Raw genomic sequence first — 22,573 nt, forward strand, 5'->3', positions numbered from 1 at the left:
CACCGACAGATGTCACCATTTGCGATGCAAATCATTGTTATCTTCTTCTAAACATTGGAAAAACGTACGATTTGAACCGTATGCACATGAAGAAACATTTTTGTCAGGTTCATCAATCAATTTATTTTTAAAGTTTATCTTACCCCTGGTGTTCCGTGTTGTCCCTGCTGGTTCAGTCGGACGGTGACCGAGCCGCGCGTCGGGATGTTCTAGAGAGGCTGACCTCGAGATGAGGGTTTTAATACGAGTTGCTGTGCACAGTCTTTCTCCAGCCATCACTGTTCCCTCCGCTCAATCCAGTCACCATCCAGCCCGAACTTTGAAATGTCGCGGGAGAATCACATCAAATGTGGTGAAGTGATGCTTACCATGACAAGTAGGAAATTCAGAGACAAAATAGACACGGACACCAAGTGGCAAGAGTCTGGCAGCCAGGAGAGATGATACCCCAGTGATCCTGTCGAATCTCTGAAGCTTACTGCACCTCCCTGGGCCTTTTATTGAAAATCACGAGTTATATCACAATACAGGTTTACACAACAGATCAAGGGTATGTTTATTCTGGTCGCAGCTGTTGTTGATCCTGCTCACGTCCGCACTTCTTTCATGTTGATTTGGAGTCGACTTAACCTGGGTGCAGGTGGCTGTTCCCAGAGTTGTGAGTTAATGTGTGAACCAAAATTAGCAACAAAACCTATACCGTGTAGTTAATGTTGTGCCGTGTGATATCAACTTCTCTTGATTACATTTGTTAATAATTGTTCTTATGTTATTTCTCTGTAGCCACTTCATAAGAATTTCTTTATTATTCTCGACATTCTTTTTTAGCATAGGTGTCGTCGTAGTAGCAGCAGACTTCAGCAAACATCTCTTATCAGGATTCAGCACGATGCTGCTTGCATCAGCTTTTCTCCTGCATTTCCACTCAAACTGCAAACACTCAAGCATAATCTACTTCACTAGATTGCAACATGTTATATGCTTATATGCACTACGTATTAAAATAAAGCTGTGTCACGACAAATGTATACCTCTTAATATTATTCTAACAGGTATAATTGACAAAATGATATTTTTTTTCCGAAGTGAGATTCTGCTTTGCAACAAACCCCAAACGCTTGATAGAGCTCAACCTAGAAAGTGTATTTAGCCAGTCAGAAATGTATTCAGAAAGTGTAATATTAAATGTATGTGAGGGGATATTTGAAGAGTTTGAGTTTTGTTCAATGGACCATACATATACGAGCCAGCCTAACACAGCGAGAAAACCAGCGCTGACTCCAGTCACCATCAAGTTGCCAACTCCTGACATACCAAAACCTTTGAGAGAAACTGAGCCGATTTGCGTTTCTCTTTCTGGTTCTTTTTATAGTTCAACTTCTACATCAGTTTTTAACCTTTTCACACAGCGTAATGAAGGCCAGTTGAGCAAGTGGAACAAGTGATTTTATTGATGATAGTGAAAGGCACCGATTGCATAAGCACTGTTTCTTCTCACACCTTTTCCATTAGGTACGATTAAAAAGACAACTGAAAAGCATAACGTTAACAAATGTTCCAGGCAAAGGCAATTAATTTCCTTTACATGTTTGATGTAAACACACCAAAAAAAATCATCATCACTCAGACACAATGGTTCTTCTGGCAATGATCACATTGGCTTGGTGTCAATAAAAGAGCTTTGCAAAATTCAACGTTTCATGTTTTATTCAAAATCAAAATTTACACAAAGAGTCAGTTCCTTCAGTTTTTTGTTTTCTTTTTTTTAAGCTTCAAGGATCGCTGCTTTTCTCACCAGCACAATTGTGACTCTCCGCATGCTGTTTAGCGGAGAATTTTTTAGCACAAACGCTGCAACTGAATGTCTTGTCTCCACTGTGTGTTCTTGTGTGGCGTCGTAAATGAGACCTTCGAGAGAAACTCTTGCCACAAACTGAGCAGGAAAAAGGTTTTTCTCCAGTGTGTGTTCTTGTGTGCCTTGTTAAATGAGAATTTCGAGAGAAACTCTTGCCACAAACTGAGCAGGAAAAAGGTTTTTCACCACTGTGCGTTCTTGTGTGGATTGTTATATCAAACTTTTGAGAGAAGCTTTTACCACAAACCAAGCAGGAAAATGGTTTTTCTCCAGTGTGTGTTCTTGTGTGAATTATTAAATGAGACTTTTGAGAGAAGCTTTTGCCACAAACTGAGCAGGAAAAAGGTTTTTCTCCACTGTGTATTCTTGTGTGGTATTTTAAACTTGATTTTAGAGAAAAGGTTTTACCACAAACCAAGCAGGAAAATGGCTTTTCTCCAGTGTGTATTCTTTTGTGGTATGTTAAACTTGAATTTCGAGAGAAGCTTATGCCACAAACTGAGCAAGAAAAAGGTTTTTCTCCAGTGTGTGTTCTTGTGTGGTATTTTAAACTTGATTTTAGAGAAAAGGTTTTACCACAAACCAAGCAGGAAAATGGCTTTTCTCCAGTGTGTATTCTTTTGTGGTATGTTAAACTTGAATTTCGAGAGAAGCTTATGCCACAAACTGAGCAAGAAAAAGGTTTTTCTCCACTGTGCGTTCTCGTGTGCCTTACTAAATGAGACTTTTGAGAGAAGCTTTTGCCACAAACCGAGCAGGAAAAAGGTTTTACTCCACTGTGTGTTCTTGTGTGCCTTACTAAATAAGACTTTCGAGAGAAGCTTTTGCCACAAACTGAGCAGGAAAAAGGTTTTTCACCACTGTGTGTTTTTCTGTGCCCTTTTAAAGACAACTTTGAAGATAATGAGTCAGTGTGACATGCCCTTTCACCTTTGGCTTGCCCATCATCATCATCATCGTCATGAGTGTCTGATAATGTGTCCTCATTATGTACTTGTGATGGTCCCCAGTGGTCTTCATCACCTTCTTTTGTCCCGTGATGACTTGAGCTGCTGCTTGTAGGCTCCGCCCCTCTGTTGTCCTTGTTTTCATCTTCAGTCTTTATAGGGACAACGTTCACTGGTGACTTGTTGATCTCCTCCTCCTCCTTTTTGATGTTAGTCAAATCTGGCTCCTCTTTCACAGAACAGAGATCATTTTGTCTGACGTCTGCAGGACACAAAAAGACAAATTTGGTTTGGTCAAGTCAAAGCTCAGGCGGCGACTTTGTCTTATATTGTTTCTCCCGTGCTACCTTGACTTGTGCCTTCCTCATACGGAGCAATGCGTGCGACCCCAACTTGGACCGGACCATGGGGGCATTTCACAAAATTACATCCTCCGATGTAAACCTCCCTATCGCAGCACAACAGTGATAAACGAGTATTTAAAAAGGAAGCACGTTGCGGCTGATGCCCGATTTCATTCTGGACAAAGTCACAGACGTTTCTGGAAGCAAGCTGAAGTTAGCACACACAGGCTATTGTGTGCGTCTGATGGAACACCTGTTGTGGGACCCGAACATATTGATGCAGACCACTGGGGGCCATCGCAACATAATGTCATCGATAAAATAAACCTCCCTTTTGATGCCCGATTTCATTCCTGACATGGTCACAGACATCCTACGATGTAAACCTCCTTTTAGCAGCACAACAGTGATAAACGAGTATTGAAAAGGGAAGCACGTTGCGGCTGATGCCCGATTTAATTCCTGACATAGTCACAGACGTTTCTGGAAGCGAGCTGAAGTTAGCACACACAGGCTATTGTGTGCGTCTGATGGAACACCTGTTGTGGGACCCTAACTTATTAATGGGGGCCATCGCAACTAAAGGAGTGGAAGAGTTTAAACCTGGCTAGTTTTATTCAATGTCCTGCATCTTGTGTCACTGTTATTCTGTGGAATGCTGTGTGTGTGGCTGGTGAAGCTGGACAAAGAAAGTGAAAGAATGTGAAGGTTTGGGAGGTTTTAGGTTGGTGCCTGGCGGAGACAGATACCTCGAGGGGGAAGGGGTCGACAAGAAACTGGACCCTTCAACTACAAGCAGGAGGAGCCACCACTTGAAGAAAGACCAAGAAAAGCAAGCAAAAGTTAACTGCAGCGTACACATAGCCAATAGAATCATGCCAGGATGCCTTAGTCTCTGTGTCATTTGCATATTGTGTCTATAAATTAATGCTGAACAGCGAAGACAGAGAGAGCTGTATTGAGAGGGACCCAAGCCCAAAGTGTAGACTTGTGTGTTAGGAATAAATCCACTCGTGTGTGAAAATGCCGGCTTCCTGATACCTTTCTATTGCAGAACGAGCGCGCATATTGTTGGATGAGTGAGAGTTGGGTAAAGTCACAAATTGGAGTCAGATTATTAATTTGAGTTTACATTGGTTTAAAATTAAATTCTAAAATTGATTTAAAGATAAATTCCAACACAACATTATGTCATTGATAGAATAGGAATCCTTCAAGCGAAATATGTTTTCAAGTATTTCATTTTGCATTGATAGATAGTTTCATCGTGGGTACTTTTTGCTTCCATTATAATCTGGATCCCTAAAAGAATTAAAGGGGCCCTGGAATCAGAGTCGTGATTTATTGTATGATTTACGTTTGGTTTTTTTTTTTTACCCAAAATGACATTTATCCTGCGAGTAAGTTATGACATTACCCTTTTTATTTTTATAAAATTTCTGTTTTGAAATAAATTTTAAAACAAAATTACGTTTGAAGAGTAAAAGTTCTTACACATAAGTATTAAGCAACAACACTTTCACTCTGACTTTCATGTTGACATATTTGAATAATGACTGTATATTTTAAAGTTATCCAATATGTATTAAAATTAGACTAAGAAACACCATAATATTATTCGAGTTCATTGAATTATTTTGTACCTGCAATGATGTATAACAGCCATAGGGTGTCAGTAATGAGTAACAAAGTAACACAAAACCTCCCATTGTTCCGTCATCATTGTCATTTGCAAAAATTACCAGGAACTATGAGTTGTGAGGGAGATGCAAACCACCTGGGCCACACGAACTTTATTACCAGGAACTAAATGTTCCTGGGCTTGTTGGTAGAAAAGGGGGATGTGACGTTTTCCCTTTTTAAGCCCATAGCAAGCCAAAGATGCAGATGCATTCCTTAGAGCATGCGCTTGTTCACTGATGAGATCCGTGCAACCTTGGATGGATGAATTAAATGTATTTTAAATGTTTGGATGAGGTGAAACGATGCACATGTGCACAAAACAATGCAGAGCCACCGGAGTTTCATTGACAGAGCCAGTAAAAGTTTCATAAATAAATAAGACCAATACGTACTTGATTTATTAAAAAAAACGTAATCCTTTGTGCTTTATCCACTAAAATTAATCAACCGCCTTTGATCTTTTTGCCGCAGTGTGCACAGTTTTGAGAGTCAGGTCGAATCATTCCATAAGGAATTGCTTGAACTAGATATGTCAGAGAAGTTATTGTCAAAAACGAGACAAGCCTTCATAAATGAATCACCCAGCCAAGATTGTCTTTGTCACTTGCGAGGAGCAGTCCGCCAAAGAGAAAAGCGTTCCCGCTCCTGTGCTGCGTTTCATTGAAGCACAGGAAAGCAATTTGAATATGCAAACTCATAAAGAATGGAAAAACATGAACACTTTGACTTTATACCACCCGTCCACACGCTTCCTGTTGTTCGAACGGTTTCAGCTTACAAGACATGTTTGGGTCACACTTCTGTTCAATGCGAGCGAAACGGTTTCCTGTCAAACACTGTTCAAGACGTGCATCTGTTTTTGTGGCTTCCTGCTAAACTGCCAGCATGGACACAACTCTGTTACCACTGAACTCACGTTTTCCTGTTTAAGAGGTCCATGTTTTTGTGACCTTCTATTAACCCGTAAGCATAGTTTTGAAACATGATGACATGACAAACTTAATTTCTTTCACAATAAAATAAAAACTTTCGCAGATAAAGCAAAAACAAATTGGAGAAGCAGTGGAGCAGAGCACAACATCAGTCAGACCCCGGGTCCACAAGCCCTCTGGCAGAGACGCAAACAGAGCTTTCGCTTCAGAGTGACCCATTCACTGTCTACCATACTGTCGAGAAATTCGGAAAATGTTCCATAAGAGAAGAATTCGGAATGGGTGCTGAAACACCACACCCTGCTAGTGACATGGAGTATTCTACATCTTAAATTAACTCTGCCAAAAGTCTTCACCAATGGGCCGAAATCTTTAGTATGATGATGCGCACCCATAGTTAATGTGATTTGTGGCTCAGCGAACATAGACAATTCATACCGTTTCCTCTGCTCTGGGGCAAGGCACACATGCGAGGCAGCACCGGTAGACATCACAAATACATAATCCTAATGCAAGACGCACTTCTGACACTCGAAATTGGGTGAATGCATCCTGAAAAACCAAATCATCAGAACTCAGTGTTCAATGCAAAGGACCAATTGGTGGTTTGAAAGGGTGGAGGCGGCTACACCGCGCAGACCAGAGCAGGAACAGGACGTACCACCCGCGGGAGGATGGAGACCCTGGTCTCAGAGCTGCCCAGTCTACTGGAACGGAGGACAACATATGCTTCCCCCGGCGGACGTGCACAGTCAAATTCAGTCCCTTCTTGAAATTCAGTCCCACTCGAATTCCAGTGTTTGTTTCACAGGTGCGGTTTCGGTGCATGGCAGTGACTCGCCAATCTCAAGAGGCCTACAAGCGTAACAGTGTTGTTGTTCACTGGGATATGCAGAAGGAACTTGCAAAGCGTGGAATATCTTGTTCCACCATCAAAAACTGTTGTCCATCAATCGTCACCGGAATGCCAAGAATTGCCGGTCCTTGAATGCTGAGGCTCCGCGGGCACCCCTATCGTGGAATGTGGTCCCAATCGGGTTGAGGCGTCAACTGTGCGTTTGGAAGCCATAGAAGCGTTGTCGGAGGAGGGGGTAGCGATGGCGCCCCGGTGCTAGTGGAGCTCTTTGTGACTGGCATGGTGCTGGACCACAGGATGGCACATTTCAGGAAGTGGCTCGGTTTGGACCGCTCATCACCCAGTGACCCCACAGCAAGAGCACGTCCCACTCACAACCCATGTCTATAACCACCCCTACTTCTGTTACGTGACCTTGTTGACTGGCCGGTGCGGACAACAATCCTGCTGTGGCACTGCGTCACCAGAATCTGGCCAAGGAGCAGCGGAAACGGAAAGAGCAGAAGCAATGGGAGCTGTGTGCGTCGGCTGCAGCATGAGCTGCTTCCGCCCCGTTTTATTAAATTTTTTTCCCCCCATATTCTTTTTTCCTTTCCCGGTGAATTAGCACTCTTGGCCCCCTGAACCCGCGAGTGTAACAATTCTTTTTCTCCATCCAATCCAATATTTTCTTTCATCGATGCAAAAACGGGGGTTCTACTCATACTGATTAGCAGTTTCTCATTGACGGACTGTTCCGCATGATGTCAGTAACTGGGAGGCGCACGCCCTCGAGGACGACCACCCGGCACAGCTGAGTGGTGGTGACACTATTGGACGTGTCACTGGCGGAAGCTTCAATCCATTCGCGTCTCGCCCCGTCTCCCATAAGAGCTCACCAACTTAATCCCTCATCATATTTTACAAATGCCAATTTGTTTTGTCTTCTGTTTATGATTCATATTCAATCCCCATGAACACGTCAACTATAATTTAGCTCCTCTTTTTTAACCAACTAATACAGTGATTCTCAAATAATGGGGCGCGGTGTGATGCTGAGGGGGGCGCGTGGGTTGATGACAGTGCGCCACATAGCCAGCAGCCAATCATATCACAGCGGGGTGTGTCCTGTTCTTCCGCTTTAGTGCAGAACAGACTGCAGTTTTCACAAAGGAAATCCATTCCACGCTACTTTAAAAAAAAAACGACGCCATCTTTCATTCGTCTCGTCGAACAAATAGAAGCACACGAGTTATCGCCAAGCAGAGGTCAAGTGCGGATTTGTTGGGATTGGCGTTTGAAAATGTGTGCTCGAACGACACCCAAGTACAAAGAGGAACTTTGTAGAATAAAAGAAGAGAACGAGCAACATCTTCAACTGCTGGGCAAAATTTGCAAGCAGCCTCGTGTTGTGCTACACCAGTGATTCGGCGCGCGGTGCGATGCTGGGGGGGGCGCGTGGGACCCTGGGGAACATAATTTTTTGCATGGTTTTGGGACCGAAAAAGGCGATCTCAGACAACGCGAGTTTGAGCTCGTCTAAGCTGTTTTTACCCCGAGTTCACGCAGTACTGGTTTTAAAAAAAAAAAACGTGTCGCCCTGTCACGCAGTACTGATTAACAAAAACAAAAAGCGTCGCCCCGTCGCTCGTTGACCCGGAAGTGATTTCTTTCGCCGCTCTTTAAATGCCAAGCTATCTTGCGGCGCAGCAGAGCGAGCAAGGAGGCGCGAAGCGCGCTAATCGCTAAAATGAATTGCTTCGATGGACGCTCAACTTTGAAAAGAAGTCTGACTCAAACCGCGTTCGGGCGGAGAGCCAGCAGCTATGAACAGAAATGTTGGATTGCAACCATTACGTATCCAAAAAAATAAGACGATGGCTACGTGAGCACTTTAGCAGACGCTCTCAGGCTGGAACACGGAAATGGCTGACGTCATCACAACGAAGCGGTTCGACGTCAAACAGATTGTGAACATAAAAAAAAATGTATAGTCAACAAATTGCTTTATGTTATTTATATAGAATTTTTGTTTCAAATCCCCATGGCTCTTTTTGTCTTTTCTATATTAGGTACGTATTAATAACTGTTTGGGATATTTTATTGACAATCTAACATTAATATACAAAGAACATGTACATGAGTACGAAATGTAAAAAAAACTGTAGTGGGGGGGCGCAAATTTATTTTCTTCTTGGTAGGGGGGGCGTGACAGGAAATAATCGAGAACCACTGAACTAATATAACCCCGTTTTCCTCAACCAATGAGTCAGTATAATTTGAAGTGGATTATGCGCAGACTAAAAATTTCCAATTTAATTTACATCAATTTACTGTATATCAAAAGTCCCCTCATAACATGATAATTCATGACATTCCTGTCATTTCCATCTGAAAATGTCGTTCCATTAATTGAATTACTGTAGTACATCCGTCGCCAAACTGAAGTATGTTTTTTTTTTTGTTTTACATGACCTTTAACCTTGCATGTTCTGTTTCAACAAAATTGTATCTCTTATCAGTATCCCTGTTTCATGAGTTGCTGCCGGGGGCAAAAAGAAGGGGTTCAGAGAGGAATTTCACCCTCAGGGGCAATCCCAAACTTTTGTTTCCAGGACATTGTAACACTCTGGGCTGGTTTGTTGTTCTTCTTATTGCAATTTTACTGCATTCAATCTTCCTCGAGACTGAATACGTTCTCGTGTTTGCCAAATAGTTAATCCTAGTTTCTCACTTTAGCTTTTCACAGTCAAGATATGAACTTTTTCAACTGCACAATCACTTCATTGAGGTCTAATTATCAATTGTTTACCATAGTCAGACTTTTGCCGTCAAACAGACCTGTTCCTTAACCATATGTTAACGTTTTCATCAGTCAGAGCTTTTCCATGTTGACAAATCACATTCCACAGAACATGCATTCATCCTTTTATGATCTTAGATTTCTCTATTTAAATCACCGCTTCTTGCAGTGAAGAATAATTTCACCCCAATGATTATGTAGCCAATTATCTTTCTCATTCTAATTTTGCTTTAGTTATTATCCAAAATTTTTAAAATTTTTTATGCTGGATCTTTCAATGCACACTAAGACGCACACGCGTTAGTTGAACTGATAAAACGGAATATTAATGCAATAACATTTGGGTTTTAGAAGGGGCAATTCTTTCTACAAAGGAGGGACTGGCACTGGTTTATAACTATCACCCCTTATCTCCTGCGTGGGGGCTGCCTGACTTCCTGGTCCCACAGTAGATGGAGGTGAGACCACAGCGCTCTGCTTGCATTCTTCCTGCTGGGCCCAATCTTCAACTCTTTCACCTCTGCATGATCATTGTTGACATGTCATATTAAAAATCCTTACATGCAAAAAACAATTATGAAAACAAAATACTGCACCTATCTCCCCCCTTTGACACATGCCCCACATGTGTGAACACAAATAACAATAAAAACAAACGAAGCAGCAACCCCCCTAATTAGGCCGAACTTCCACGTACTTTCATCTCATCTCTTCACAAACCCCTGCGTACATCCTGTGCCAATACAGGGCGGACCGCAGCCAGGTTTTTGATTTTGCGTGGCCTTGACCAGAACACGAGTAATCACAGGGTACGTATCTGAACAGCGTATCTCTTGCTACGTAGCAGCGAAACCGTCGGGACCTCCACACAACGGTACGCCTCGATCCTTACTGTGTTCCATGCCACAAAGTGCCCAATACGATACGTGGAAGCGCGCTTCTCTTCATTATTTCTATTTCCAGCTCATAATTTTCCTGCTAAAATTTACACCATGGCCAGGGTTTGTGCTCAAACTGAGCTTATTCACGACTATGTTGTCTATAGCTATAATTGTACACTTCTTATTTCTCATCTCTTTAACCACAAGACCTTTCTTTTCTTTATCTTCTGCACATTTCTCCCACACTCGTCCCCATTTACTGAGTTCCCATCATCATTTTTTTAATCATTTATAGAGGCCTCTTGTTTAAACAATAATTGAAACTAACACAGGGACATTTTCCATGACCAATCAGCCAGCAGACCCACACGCACAAGCTCTCTTAAACGACCCCAAAAGCCCCGACCGCTTGGACACAGGCGCACAACACCCATTGTGAGTAAAAGCATCTCACCTAAAGTTCAGCCGGTCGGCTGTTGAACGCCTGCGCCCCAGCACCCTGAGACCCTCAATGGAGCAAAATGCCAAAAATGAGGTATATTTTGTTGTTGATGTGTGGGTCTGGCTCAGCTTCCCTCCGGACAGGTCGCCCAGCATGGCAGAATTGGTGATGGAAAAAAATTCTCTGACACAGCCATTTTGGTTAGAAAGAGATTTTATTCTCGTCACATGCTGATGTCAAAAGAAGTCTCCCCAAAAAGAAAAAAGGGAAAGGTGTACCCTTCTCTCCGACGTTCCCTTCTTATTGGGCAGGGGTCTCAAACTAAATTTACCTGGGGGCCACTAGAGGCAGACTCTGGGTGAGGCTGGGCCGCATCAGGTTTTCCGCAAGAAAAAAAAAAAAAAAAATCTAATCTTCTCAAATGTCTTTATTTTTATTTTTTAACACAAAATAGGATTTAAAAATAAATAAGCAATTAATAAGAAAATAAATAAGAAATTAATAAGAAAATTAATCCGTAATAAATAATAATAATGAGTCAAATGTCTGTCTTCACAGTTCTTTAATCTTCTTCTGAACATGAATTGTCATGAACATGAGTGGAACATTGAACATGAACTGATCTTCTGAACATGGCTTCTCATGCCTACATCTTGCTGCTAGAGACCTGGCAGCGCTTCCTTTCGCATAGCTGAGCCACGAACAAAAGTAAATAATAAAAACTCAGTTTATATTTCGATAAAGTTTTCAACCAGCCTGCTCACTAAATAAAAACCGGAAGTAATTTTCAGACGCCACAAAATCCGAACATTCATCAATCAAACCCCTACTAAAACATGGAAAAAAAAATTACAATCCTACCCTCGTTTTAAAGCTGAAGATGTGGTAGGTTCGTTCAGCTCCGCACAAAACACTGTAAAGTGCCAGTCATATCAAATTCGCGGGCCGCACGAACATTAAACTTTCATAATAAGGTGGGGGCCGCAAACTATCATCGCGCGGGCCGCAAATGGCCCGCGAGTTTGAGACCCCTGTTATAGGGAATGGCCACACCTGACATGAATATTGAAGGATTGTATTATGATTGCTGGCATTATTTTAAACACTTACGGGACAGAAGGTCAATTATTTAATTGAGCAGGTTCATATTTACTGAATATGTTCAACATTGATTAAGCAAAAAGCATTTATCAAATGAAAGTAGAAGTACAGTGCATCGATAAGATTGACTGGGATTGTAGTCATGGTGTTCACTGATGCATTCATATGCTAAATTGATATGACTTAGTTTAAATGTAAGACCTCAAAATTGCACACAGAGTATTTTCATGACCCACACTCTCATTCAGAACAAACAGATTCAGTCTGCTCAGGTCAAACTGATGACAAACCAGATCGCACTTCATGGACAAATACAATAAAACACATTCTCCACATAGGCCATAGAAGATACAAACATATCAAGTTGGGCCGGGGAGGACGTCACAGGGACACGATCAAGAACACCAAAAACACACAATTTGATCTGTGAAAACATACACCACACAATCTGTACACTGACAAGATTACAGGGGAATGTGAGCAGGAGAGACGGAGAGACTGCCGCCTGCCTGAGAAGGTCAGCCTTGGACGTGGAATGTGGGCCGGGCCGGGGGAAGGAGCAAGGACGACCGATTCAACCTACATGACCCTTGACATAGAAAACCTCCTAGAAAATGTGAGGCTGGGCTGAGATCAGCGCGCCATTTTTCGATTGTGCTCGTCCGAGTACAGTTTCTCGTCAGATTGAGAAAAAAACGCCCAGATATCTGTCTTTGTACTATTTCCTGAACTCCAGAAATCGAAGAAACTAAAATATCGCAACTGTAATCAGTTGTTGTTGAGTCTTTATTTGACCCTATTCTTCTTGAGTACAAAAAACGAACACGCATTGGAGCAATGTGGCCGTTAATGTATAACATTAGCAGCAGACATTCAGAAAAAGCAAACCTATGCGAATATACACAGTATATACGTAAACACACAAATCCCCATGTGTATATACACACTTACATCCCACAACATTTACAAGTGTAAGGAAACACTCAGAGAGAGAAAATTAATAAAATGCTGCAATGATAAAAAATACTGCTGTCATAACCCGTGTCGGTCATGTCAGTGTTTTTGTTATTATTTTCTTCACCTTCCTGCCATGTGCTCATTCTGTTTATTTAGTCAGCTGAGTGGGGCGTTCCCTCCAGCACTCGTTCCCCACCAGCCACGCACCTGTTCCCCGTTACCCTCACACACCTGATGCCCATCTGCTCCCCTAATTACTGGACTATATGAACACCTCACTCCGACAACTCATTTTCAGTGCATTGCTCCGTTACAGACTGTAACGACCGCTCTCTGATCTCGTTCATGCTCTTGTCCTCGCCCCCGCTCTCACCCCCGCTCTCGCCCCCGCTCTCGCCCCCGCTCTCGCCCCCTAGCATTTGTCCCTGTCCTTGCTCCTCACTCTTGTGATCCAGTTTGCCACGTTAAGTTCGCCTTTCTTATTTTGCACCCTGCCCCGTTGTCTGTCATTATTTTGGTCCCCTAATAAATTGCTTAAGTTACACCTTCTCCAGCTTCCTCGCATTCTGGGTCCACCTCCTCCTCGCCGACCGGCGACCCTGACAACTGCAATGATAAGACGACTGCAATAAATGAAGGATTGTATTATGATTGCTGGCATTATTTTAAACACTTACGGGACAGAAGGTCAATTATTTAATTTAGCAGGTTCATATTTACGGAATATGTTAAACATTGATGAAACAAAAAGCATTTATCAGATGAAAGTAGAAGCACGGGTCACAAGAATAACTGGGATTGTAGTCCTGTTTTCTGATTTATTATATTTTTCTCATCTGCTAAATTTATAGTACTTAGTTTAAATGTGTGAAATTTATTGAAATTGTGGGTAGTGAGAACAAATTTGCACACATAGCATTTCCATGAGCTGCATTCAGAGCACTTCATGGTCTAATACGACAAAGCACATTCTCCACATTGGCTGTAGAGATGCAAACATACCAAATTGGGCACTGGAGGACTCACGCAGACGCTATAAAAAAACACATTCTGAAAGACGGAACAATTGGAGATCAGAGCACATACGCATGCATAAACACAGACACACCCTTACACCTGCACATACATGTATACCTGCATATACATGTGCCCATACACACGCACACATGCACACCGACAAGATTCCAGAGCAATGCCAGCTGGAGAGACGGAGAGACTGCCCGCCGGAGAAGGCCAGCCTTGGCGTGCCAGTCTTGGGGACCAGACAGGAATCAACTATCCAGACGATGACTAACATGGGGAGGACCTTCCCTTGGACGTGGACCCGTGCCGTGGGAGGGAGCGAGGACGACCGATTCAACCTACATTACTCTTGACATAAAAAACTCCTATAAAAACTGAAGCTGGGCTGAAAGATGGTGCACATTTTTTGACTGTGCTCGCCCGAGTGCAGTTTCTCGTCAGATTAAGAAAAAGCCGCCCAGATATCTGTCTTTGTACTATTTCCTGAACTTCAGAAATGGAAGAAACTAAATATCGGAACTCTAATCAGTTGTTGAGTCTTTATTTGACCCTTTTCTTCTTGAGTACAAAAACCGAACACGCATTGGCGTAAGTTTGGCTTTTAAAAGTTGATTTACTAAATACTTCTCATTTCCACGGTGACTCAACTCCAACAATACTAAAGCTGTTGCTTTATGTTATTCTCTTTGTCTTTTCTATATTATGTACGTATTAATAACTGTGTTTGTTAATGTTAATAACGTTTTTGGCAAAAAACGTATTAGTAAATATTTATCATGTCACTGATGGTGTAGTGGTACACTCCCCTGAGTTGTGTGCAGGCAACGTGGGTTCAGTTCCCACTCAGTGACGGTGTCTATGTCTGCCCTGTGACTGGCTGGCGACCAGTTCAGGGTGTCGTGTGCCTTTCGCCCCGAAGTCAGCTGGGATTGGCTCCAGCACTCTCCCGCGACCCTGTTCAGGATAAGCGGTGAGGATAATGACATGACATGACAAATATTTGTCATCTCATCAATATTTGCACAACAGAGTACTGAGCTTCGAGATCCTCACGATAATAGTTCTCGAAACTATATTTCTTATCAATGTAGGTTCGTGAAGGGATATTTTATTGACAATCTAATCTCAATATACAAAGACAGAAAACAAATTGGTGGTGGGGGGGCGCGAATCTTTTTCTTCTTGGTAGGGGCGGGCGTGAAATAATTGAGAAGCACTGCTAGAATATGCAGACATTATATTCATACAATCTTGCAGCCCGAGTGAACCACAGCATTGTTGCAAGTTCGGTAGGAGAAACTTGAACGTCCCACTGCTGTTCCAGCAGCGGCTTCTCCGGGCATAGGCGGAAGTGACGTCGGAGCTGACTCGCTTTTGTGGCGTTATTTTAATTATTTTGTTACATTTTTTTAATCAACCGAATTAAAATATTACATAGAATATATATTAAAAGAGAACAGCCAGGTGTAAAAACAAACACAGAGGCAAAGAAATATATTTGAAAAATACGTGCTTAAAGCATGACGTCATTAGCAAGCGCGCAGCTTCCGAAGGACCTCGACCACATGGGGCTCCTAAGATGGCGGCTTGAAGAGACGGTGAATGTCGAGCTCTCAGCATAAAACGGATTTATAAGACATTCCCGGGTAAAACTAAGGTATACAATAGAGCCAGTCCGACGTCAATTGAACCCGATTTGAATTATTGAACCGCTGAAAATGCCAAAGTCGGGGAGAAGAAGTGAAAAAAGCGGGGAATGTGGAGAACAAGCCTCTGCTAATGCTAGCGACCACATCTTTAGCAACGTGATGGACGACGCTGTACATTTGACGAATGATGACTTTCCGCTGCTGCCTGTTACTCCAAGTAAGCCTCCGCTTGCCAAGAGACCTATTTTGTCCTACACCCTCGCTCAAGAAAGTGCTCTTTCTTCCGACGATGCTGTCCGCACTTTGGCCAACTTGATTAACTCAAGATGTGATGCTATTGAAAAAATGGTGGACACTGTTCGCTCAGAAATAAAAGAGATGAATGGAAAAATAACCCTCGTTGAAAAACGTCTTGACAAAAATGAGGAGGCTGTCTTGACATACATGACGCGTGTTGTTGACTTGGATAGCTACGGGCGACGATGGAACTTGAGGCTACACGGACTACCAGAAGCAGAGAAGGAAGATGTACGCGCAGAGGTTATCGCTGTTTGCCAACACGTACTACCATCTGAAAAAGAGAAGTTTCCCGATGTTGTTGATGTGACTCATCGAGCAGGAAGAAAATTTCAAGACAATGCAAAGCCTCGCAATATCATCATCAGGTTCATCTCTCGTCGGATCAAAGAGGAACTCTGGAAAGCGGCAAAGAACAATGCATTTCTTCAGGCAAAGGGACTGCGCTTCACTGAGGACCTGACAAAGGAGGACCGCGATAATAGACAACGACTGTGGCCCAGAATTAAAAAGGCTCGAGAAGAGGGCAAGATGGCCTACTTTGTGGGTGGAAAGGGATACATCAATGGTTCAGAAGTTCGCATATAGAAGGGTTGGGTCATTGTTTCCTCAAAAGAGGAGACCTGGACTCTCTCAGGTGTATTGCAGTACTTTTCTCTTTTTTCTCAATCTTCTTGGGATCAAGTTTGAGTTGAAACCATGCTCCTAACCATTCTTATTTTCTTGAAATACTTTTCTAACTCAGGGTTCATTTAAAAAAAAAAAAAAAAAAGGGACTGTTCTTTTGGTATTATTAAACGGTTACATACTTAGTGTTTATAGCAACGCTATATTTATTTAATATGTAGCTATTATTACCTGGTCTTTATGACATGTTTACAAGTGCTGATCTCGACAATATACTTGATCTATCTTCAGGTTTACTTAAAGGTTTATCTTTAGCTCTAATTGTTTTCAACTGTTTGTTTAATGTTATTGAATCTTTCTTTTCTTTCTCTAAATGCTAGGGGTTTACGAAATTCTACAAAACGCAAAGCCTTGTTTCTTTTTGCCAAACAATTCAAAACAGACCTGGTCTATTTACAGGAAACTCACTCAGTCACAAATGATAAAAAATTCTGGAAATCACAATGGGGCAATAGTATGTGGCTTGCTCATGGCACTGAACATTCTGCTGGAGTTGCTACCTTAAAGAACAGATTTAACGGGGAAGTTTTGCTTACTGAATATGATCCAGCTGGTCACTGTGTTTGCCAAGCTATCCAAGTTAATGATCAAGTATACATAATAAGTAATATATATGGTTATAATAAAAAAACGGAAAATGATAATCTTATTAGGTCAATTGATGATTTATTGATTAACTGGTTAACTAAATTTCCTAATGCTGTGTTACTTATAGGGGGTGATTTTAATGTTATATTAGATAATAAATGGCCGCCTAGCTCGTCTAATCGGACAAACTCTAACTTAATTTCCTTTATGGATAAATTTGACCTTGATGATATATGGAGAGTAAAATATCCCATGAACAGAACATTTACATGGAGTAATAAAACAAGATCGAGCCAATCAAGAATTGACTTTTGGCTAATATCAAAGAGTGTTAATAAAAACAATATTGAGGTGGGCATACATCCTACCCCTCTCACAGATCATAAGGCTATATACATTAAGATTAACTTGTCGACATCTCAACTTGGTAATGCACGCTCGGCATATTGGAAACTTAATAGCTCATTACTCACAGATGATATTGTTAAAAAGGAGGTAAAAAAATTAATTTCTCACTTCATGTCTAAAGCTATAAATGAAAAACAATTCTGCACTAATTGGGAACTTTTGAAATTTGAACTTGGTAAGTTTTTCAGGAAATTTAGTAGTGAGTTGGCTAAATCCAGAAGGGGTGAAGAATCGAATGTGATATCAAGAATCACCTGCTTATCCTCCAAACCCTTTGATAATTTGACAGCGGCAGAAAAAGTGGAACTATCTACTCTGCAAACGAAATTAGATGAACTTTACGTTCAAAAAGCTAAAGGAGCATTTATTAGGTCCAGAACAAGATGGCTGGAGGAAGGGGAACAGAACTCGCATTACTTTTTTAATTTAGAAAAACGTCATGCCACTATTAATAAAATAAATAAATTAAATGTTGATGGAACACTTACAGAAGACCACAATCTTATAGCGAAATACTGTTGCCGTTTTTATACAAATTTATACAGTTCTAAATTTTGTCAGGCGTCAACCGAGGCCCTTTTGAATCCTTTAATTGTTAAAACAATTACGGAAGCTGATATGGTCTTATGTGATAAACCTATTACACCAGAAGAAGTAAAAGAAGCAATTACTCTCCTAAAGAATAACAAATCTCCAGGTAGTGATGGATTAGTTTCAGAACTGTACAAATCCTTTGAATCTGAGTTGACTCCATTCCTTTTTGAAGTTTATGTAGAAAGTCTAAAAAGAGGAACACTTCCTATAACAATGACTCAAGGTTTAACGACATTAATTCCCAAACCAAACAAAGATAATACTCTGATTGATAATTGGCGTCCGATTTCGTTGCTTAATAATGATTACAAAATCTTTGCTCTGATATTTGCCAGAAGACTGAAAAGAATTTTGAACTTTCTTATTGATGAGACTCAGTCAGGATTTATGCCCAAACGACACATAACAAACAACATAAGACTAGTTATGGACATACTAGATTACTCTGATATTTTGGACCTTAATGGCTTTATTTTATTTCTTGACTTTTATAAAGCCTTCGATACAGTTGAACATCAGTTCATAATTCATTCATTAATTAAATTTGGCTTTGGTAATTATTTTTGCTCAGCTATGAAAACTCTCTATGAAAACGGTAATAGCTCCATTAAACTATCAGGTGGCACGTCCCCTCGATTTAAAATCTCTAGAGGTATACGGCAGGGCTGTCCTGCCTCTCCATATCTGTTTTTAATCGTGGCACAAATGATGGCTTATCATATCCAAAGTAGTGCTGTTGAAGGCATTTCTCTCCTCGGCAAAGAATTAATACTGACACAACTAGCAGACGATTCAACACTTTTTTTGAAAAATGAAAACCAAATTCCTATTGCTATCAAAACCATCGGGGAATTCTCAAGGGCCTCCGGTTTATGCCTGAACATTAAAAAATGTGAACTTATTGCTATTAAAAACTGTGATAATTCTGAGCTGTATAACATTCCCATAAGAAATGAAGTGAGATATTTAGGTATCTTGATAACAAAAGATCAAAAAATGAGATGCGCTACAAATTTCTCTCCAATTATTAAAAGTACCCATAACAAATTAAACCAATGGCTTCTTCGTGATCTGTCGTTGAGAGGTAGGATCTTGCTTGCCAAGTCAGAAGGACTCTCTCGTCTTATATATGCGGCGATGGCATTACATGTCAATAAGGAGATCCTTAAAGACATTGACAGAATACTATATAACTTTATTTGGAAAAACAGACATCATCATCTAAAAAAGACTGTCGTTATGAATTCTTATGAAACTGGTGGCCTTAACTTTTTGGATTTTCTTACACTGAATAATACTTTTAAGATCAATTGGATCAAGCAAATGTATCAAAACCCCGACTCAATATGGAATCTTATTCCTCTCCATATGTTATCAAAGCTGGGTGGTATTGATTTATTTCTTGTCAGCAATTATAACATTGATAAAATCCCTGTTAAGTTGTCAGCTTTTCACCGCCAGGCATTTCTTTCTTGGTCACTTATCTACAAACACAATTTTTCACCCCATAAGTATTTGATCTGGAATAACAAGGATATTCTTTATAAGCATAAGTCACTCTTTCTGGAGTACTGGTTCCAAAACAAAATCATCTGGGTCGATCAGCTGTTTAATAATGAAGGACTTCTGTTTACATATGAGGAATTTCTTAGGAAATATCGTATCCCTGTGACACCTGGTGATTTTGCCAAAGTCTTTGGAGCCATCCCCACTGGTGTTTGCATGCTTTTCAAAGGTCAGAAGCGTTTGGATTTTTACAAAACCGATTATCTCTCCCCAACTACCATAACCGTGGGGAAGGTGTGTTTACTTAGCGGCTCCATTAATAACAATAGGCTCATAAGGAACATGCTCCAGAAAGACGTTACAACATTACCCAATGTTATTCCACGCTGGAATACGTTTGTTAATGATATACCGTGGAAAAAAGTCTGGCTCCAATCAAGCAAATATCTAATCACAAACAAAATTAAAGAAATATCTTTTAAATTGATACATAAATTCTACCCATCCAAAATGTATATAAACAAACTATTTAAGATCGGTATTAACACGGACTGTAGTTTTTGTAACAAGTGCCCTGAATCTGTTACTCACTTATTTTGGTATTGCCCTTATGTTCATTTGTTATGGCAGAAATTATGTGATTTTATACATAATAATATTGAAAGTGATATAAGAATTGCTTGGAAAAATGTGTTGTTTGGTTTCTTTGAGGATAACATGGACAAAAGAAATGTATTTTATTTGATAAATCTTTTGATTATAATGGTAAAATACCATATTCACTCCTGTAAATTTCGTGGAAAGAAACCATGCTTTATTGTTTTTTACAACGATTTTCAACAGTACATCCATTCCATCAAATATTCTTTTAAACAAAAGGCTCATAAAACAATAGAGATCTGCAAAAACTTGAAGGTGTTTATATAGTCCTATTTTTTCTGCCCCAAGCAAGTTGTTCCCTAATATCTTTATTTATTCTTTATTTATTTATTTTATTTGTTTCTATTTCTCCGTTAATCTATCTGTATTTTTACTTAATAGTTATTGTTAAAAAGGTCAGGTTGTTTTGTAGTATGCCGTTTGTAAGAGCCATATTGAGGAATGTTTTCTAATTTGGAATTCATTATTATTATTTAAATATTACTGAGATGCATAATTGTATTTTATGAAGGAAGAAAATTTAGTTTAGCATTGCGTGTCTTAGAAACGGTATTGATTACCTAACGAGCCACACGTGAGAAGGTAGTCATGTGACATGCCGTATAAATAGTAGTCATGTGACGTGCCTAAAAGACACATTCAGAAGGTCGGGTGGTGGTGACAAAGTTTTTCCTCGACGCCAAGCAGCGACTTCAATCCTCGACGCCAAGCAGCGACTTCATTCCTCGACGCCAAGCAGCGACTTCCATCCTCGACGCCAAGCAGCGACTTCAAACCTCGACGCCAAGCAGCGACTTCAAACCTCGACGCCAAGCAGCGACTCCAACAACGACGCCGATCAGCGAACTCTGACAGCCACACCACCGACGCTGGTCAACGAGCGCCGACAGCGGCAACCACGATCAGCGACCTCAAGCCACATCGATCGACGACCTCGACCACGTCATGTTTGAGTTATGGAAATATTAGTAAACTTGTGAAACGAAGATCCTGAGTTGGAAGTTTTGTCGCGTCAGGCTAGTTATTATTCACCCGCTCCTACAGTGGCAAGTAAACCCGAAAGAGTTGCCACTACACCGTTGTAGCACCCTCTGGTGGCTCGCCTGTTCATACAATTGAATTTTAGATGGGCATGTTTTTTAGCCACCTATTTTAGGACCCACGAAAGGTAACAGACAAGGGATGTACAGTCATTCTCTCCGAAGCCATCCAACCACAAGGTGTGCGTGCATTAGCATAAACCACACACATACACACATCCATATCGAAACAAATTAAACTTTACATGGACCAAACTGGTTTGATTATTCCTCATCTGGACAATATTGTGTTCTAACTGGACATACTGCAGCGGTTATCAACTCCTGAAAATCAGTCCTACAAGCAAATATTTTACAGTTATATTATTCTTTTCCACTATATTCATGATCGTTTTCTTGTCCAATTGTTCGATTTACTAAAATGACTTTTACATTTGTCTAATTGTTGTATTTTCTGCAGTTTGCAATAAAGAAAAAATAAATAAATAAAAATAAATAACGAATGCAGGGAGAGAGCCAAGATGGCTGCGACGTAAGAGAACGTATGTTGTTCAGATAGTCAAGGGGTTTTGTGATTAACACCAAGTTATGTAAGTACAAGTTGATTTTTTTAAGCTTTCACGCATCCAACCTTGTATTTTGAAGTGAGACACGTTTTCTTTGGATGGGAAAGGGAGTTAAAGGGAAGAAAAGGAAGAAAAGCAATAACTTGTCGACAGCGGAGTCCTCAGTCATGCCCAGCGACGACACAACTGCCGCGGTAACAATGGAAGAAGTTGATGGAAATATGGAACTTTCAAGCTTTAAAATGCCCCAGAACGGTACTCCAAAAAAAAACGGCACCGAAAAGAGCAAAGCGAAGATGAAGGTGGTATACTAGCGGCAATTGAGGCTCTATCTGCTAAACACGATGAGAATTTTCTGAAAATTTCAACCATTGAGAAAACAACGGAGGCCACTTCACAAGAGCTTTCAAAACTAACTGCGACAGTCCAACAACTAACGTTAGATGTTGGACAACAAAAAGAAAAAGCAGTACAAATGGAGAAGGACATTAAAAAACTCCAGGCTGAAAATAAACTCCTGAAAGCAAGTATTGCAGAGAGCCATCGCTACAGCCGTCGCTGGTCATTGAAGATTCACGGAATAAAGGAAGAAGACAACGAGAATATCAGGTCCAAAGTTATCACCATCCTGGAGGGAACTGCACCATCCACCCGAGGTTGCTTGAAGGAGGGGATTGACATCGTTCACCGCATTGGACAGAGACGTCCAGACGGCTCGACTCGCTCAACTATAGTCCTGTTTGCTTTGCGACGACACCGGGATGCTGTTTGGAAG

At 40.9% G+C, this 22,573-nt stretch overlaps 2 protein-coding genes across 2 annotated transcripts in view; both read right to left on the reverse strand.

Moving 5' to 3' along the window:
- The window catches only part of LOC148342311 (uncharacterized), a 230,972-nt gene that overhangs the window by 203,058 nt on the left and 5,341 nt on the right, over nt 1–22,573 (reverse strand). The gene's annotated exons all lie outside the window — the stretch shown is intronic.
- Nucleotides 1,473–15,370, reverse strand: LOC148342317 (uncharacterized). The gene is made up of 3 exons (XM_088285982.1): nt 15,360–15,370; nt 3,150–3,250; nt 1,473–3,064 (listed from the first exon to the last, which is right to left on the reverse strand). The coding sequence occupies exons 1-3, from the start codon at nt 15,368–15,370 to the stop codon at nt 1,773–1,775; spliced, it is 1,404 nt and encodes a 467-aa protein (XP_088142108.1). The 3' UTR covers nt 1,473–1,772.

This window comes from Idiotropiscis lumnitzeri, chromosome 2 (assembly GCF_059441095.1).
Source record: "Idiotropiscis lumnitzeri isolate Australia: NSW breed Sydney's pygmy pipehorse chromosome 2, RoL_Ilum_1.0, whole genome shotgun sequence".
In the NCBI taxonomy this organism is placed as follows: Eukaryota; Metazoa; Chordata; class Actinopteri; order Syngnathiformes; family Syngnathidae; genus Idiotropiscis; species Idiotropiscis lumnitzeri.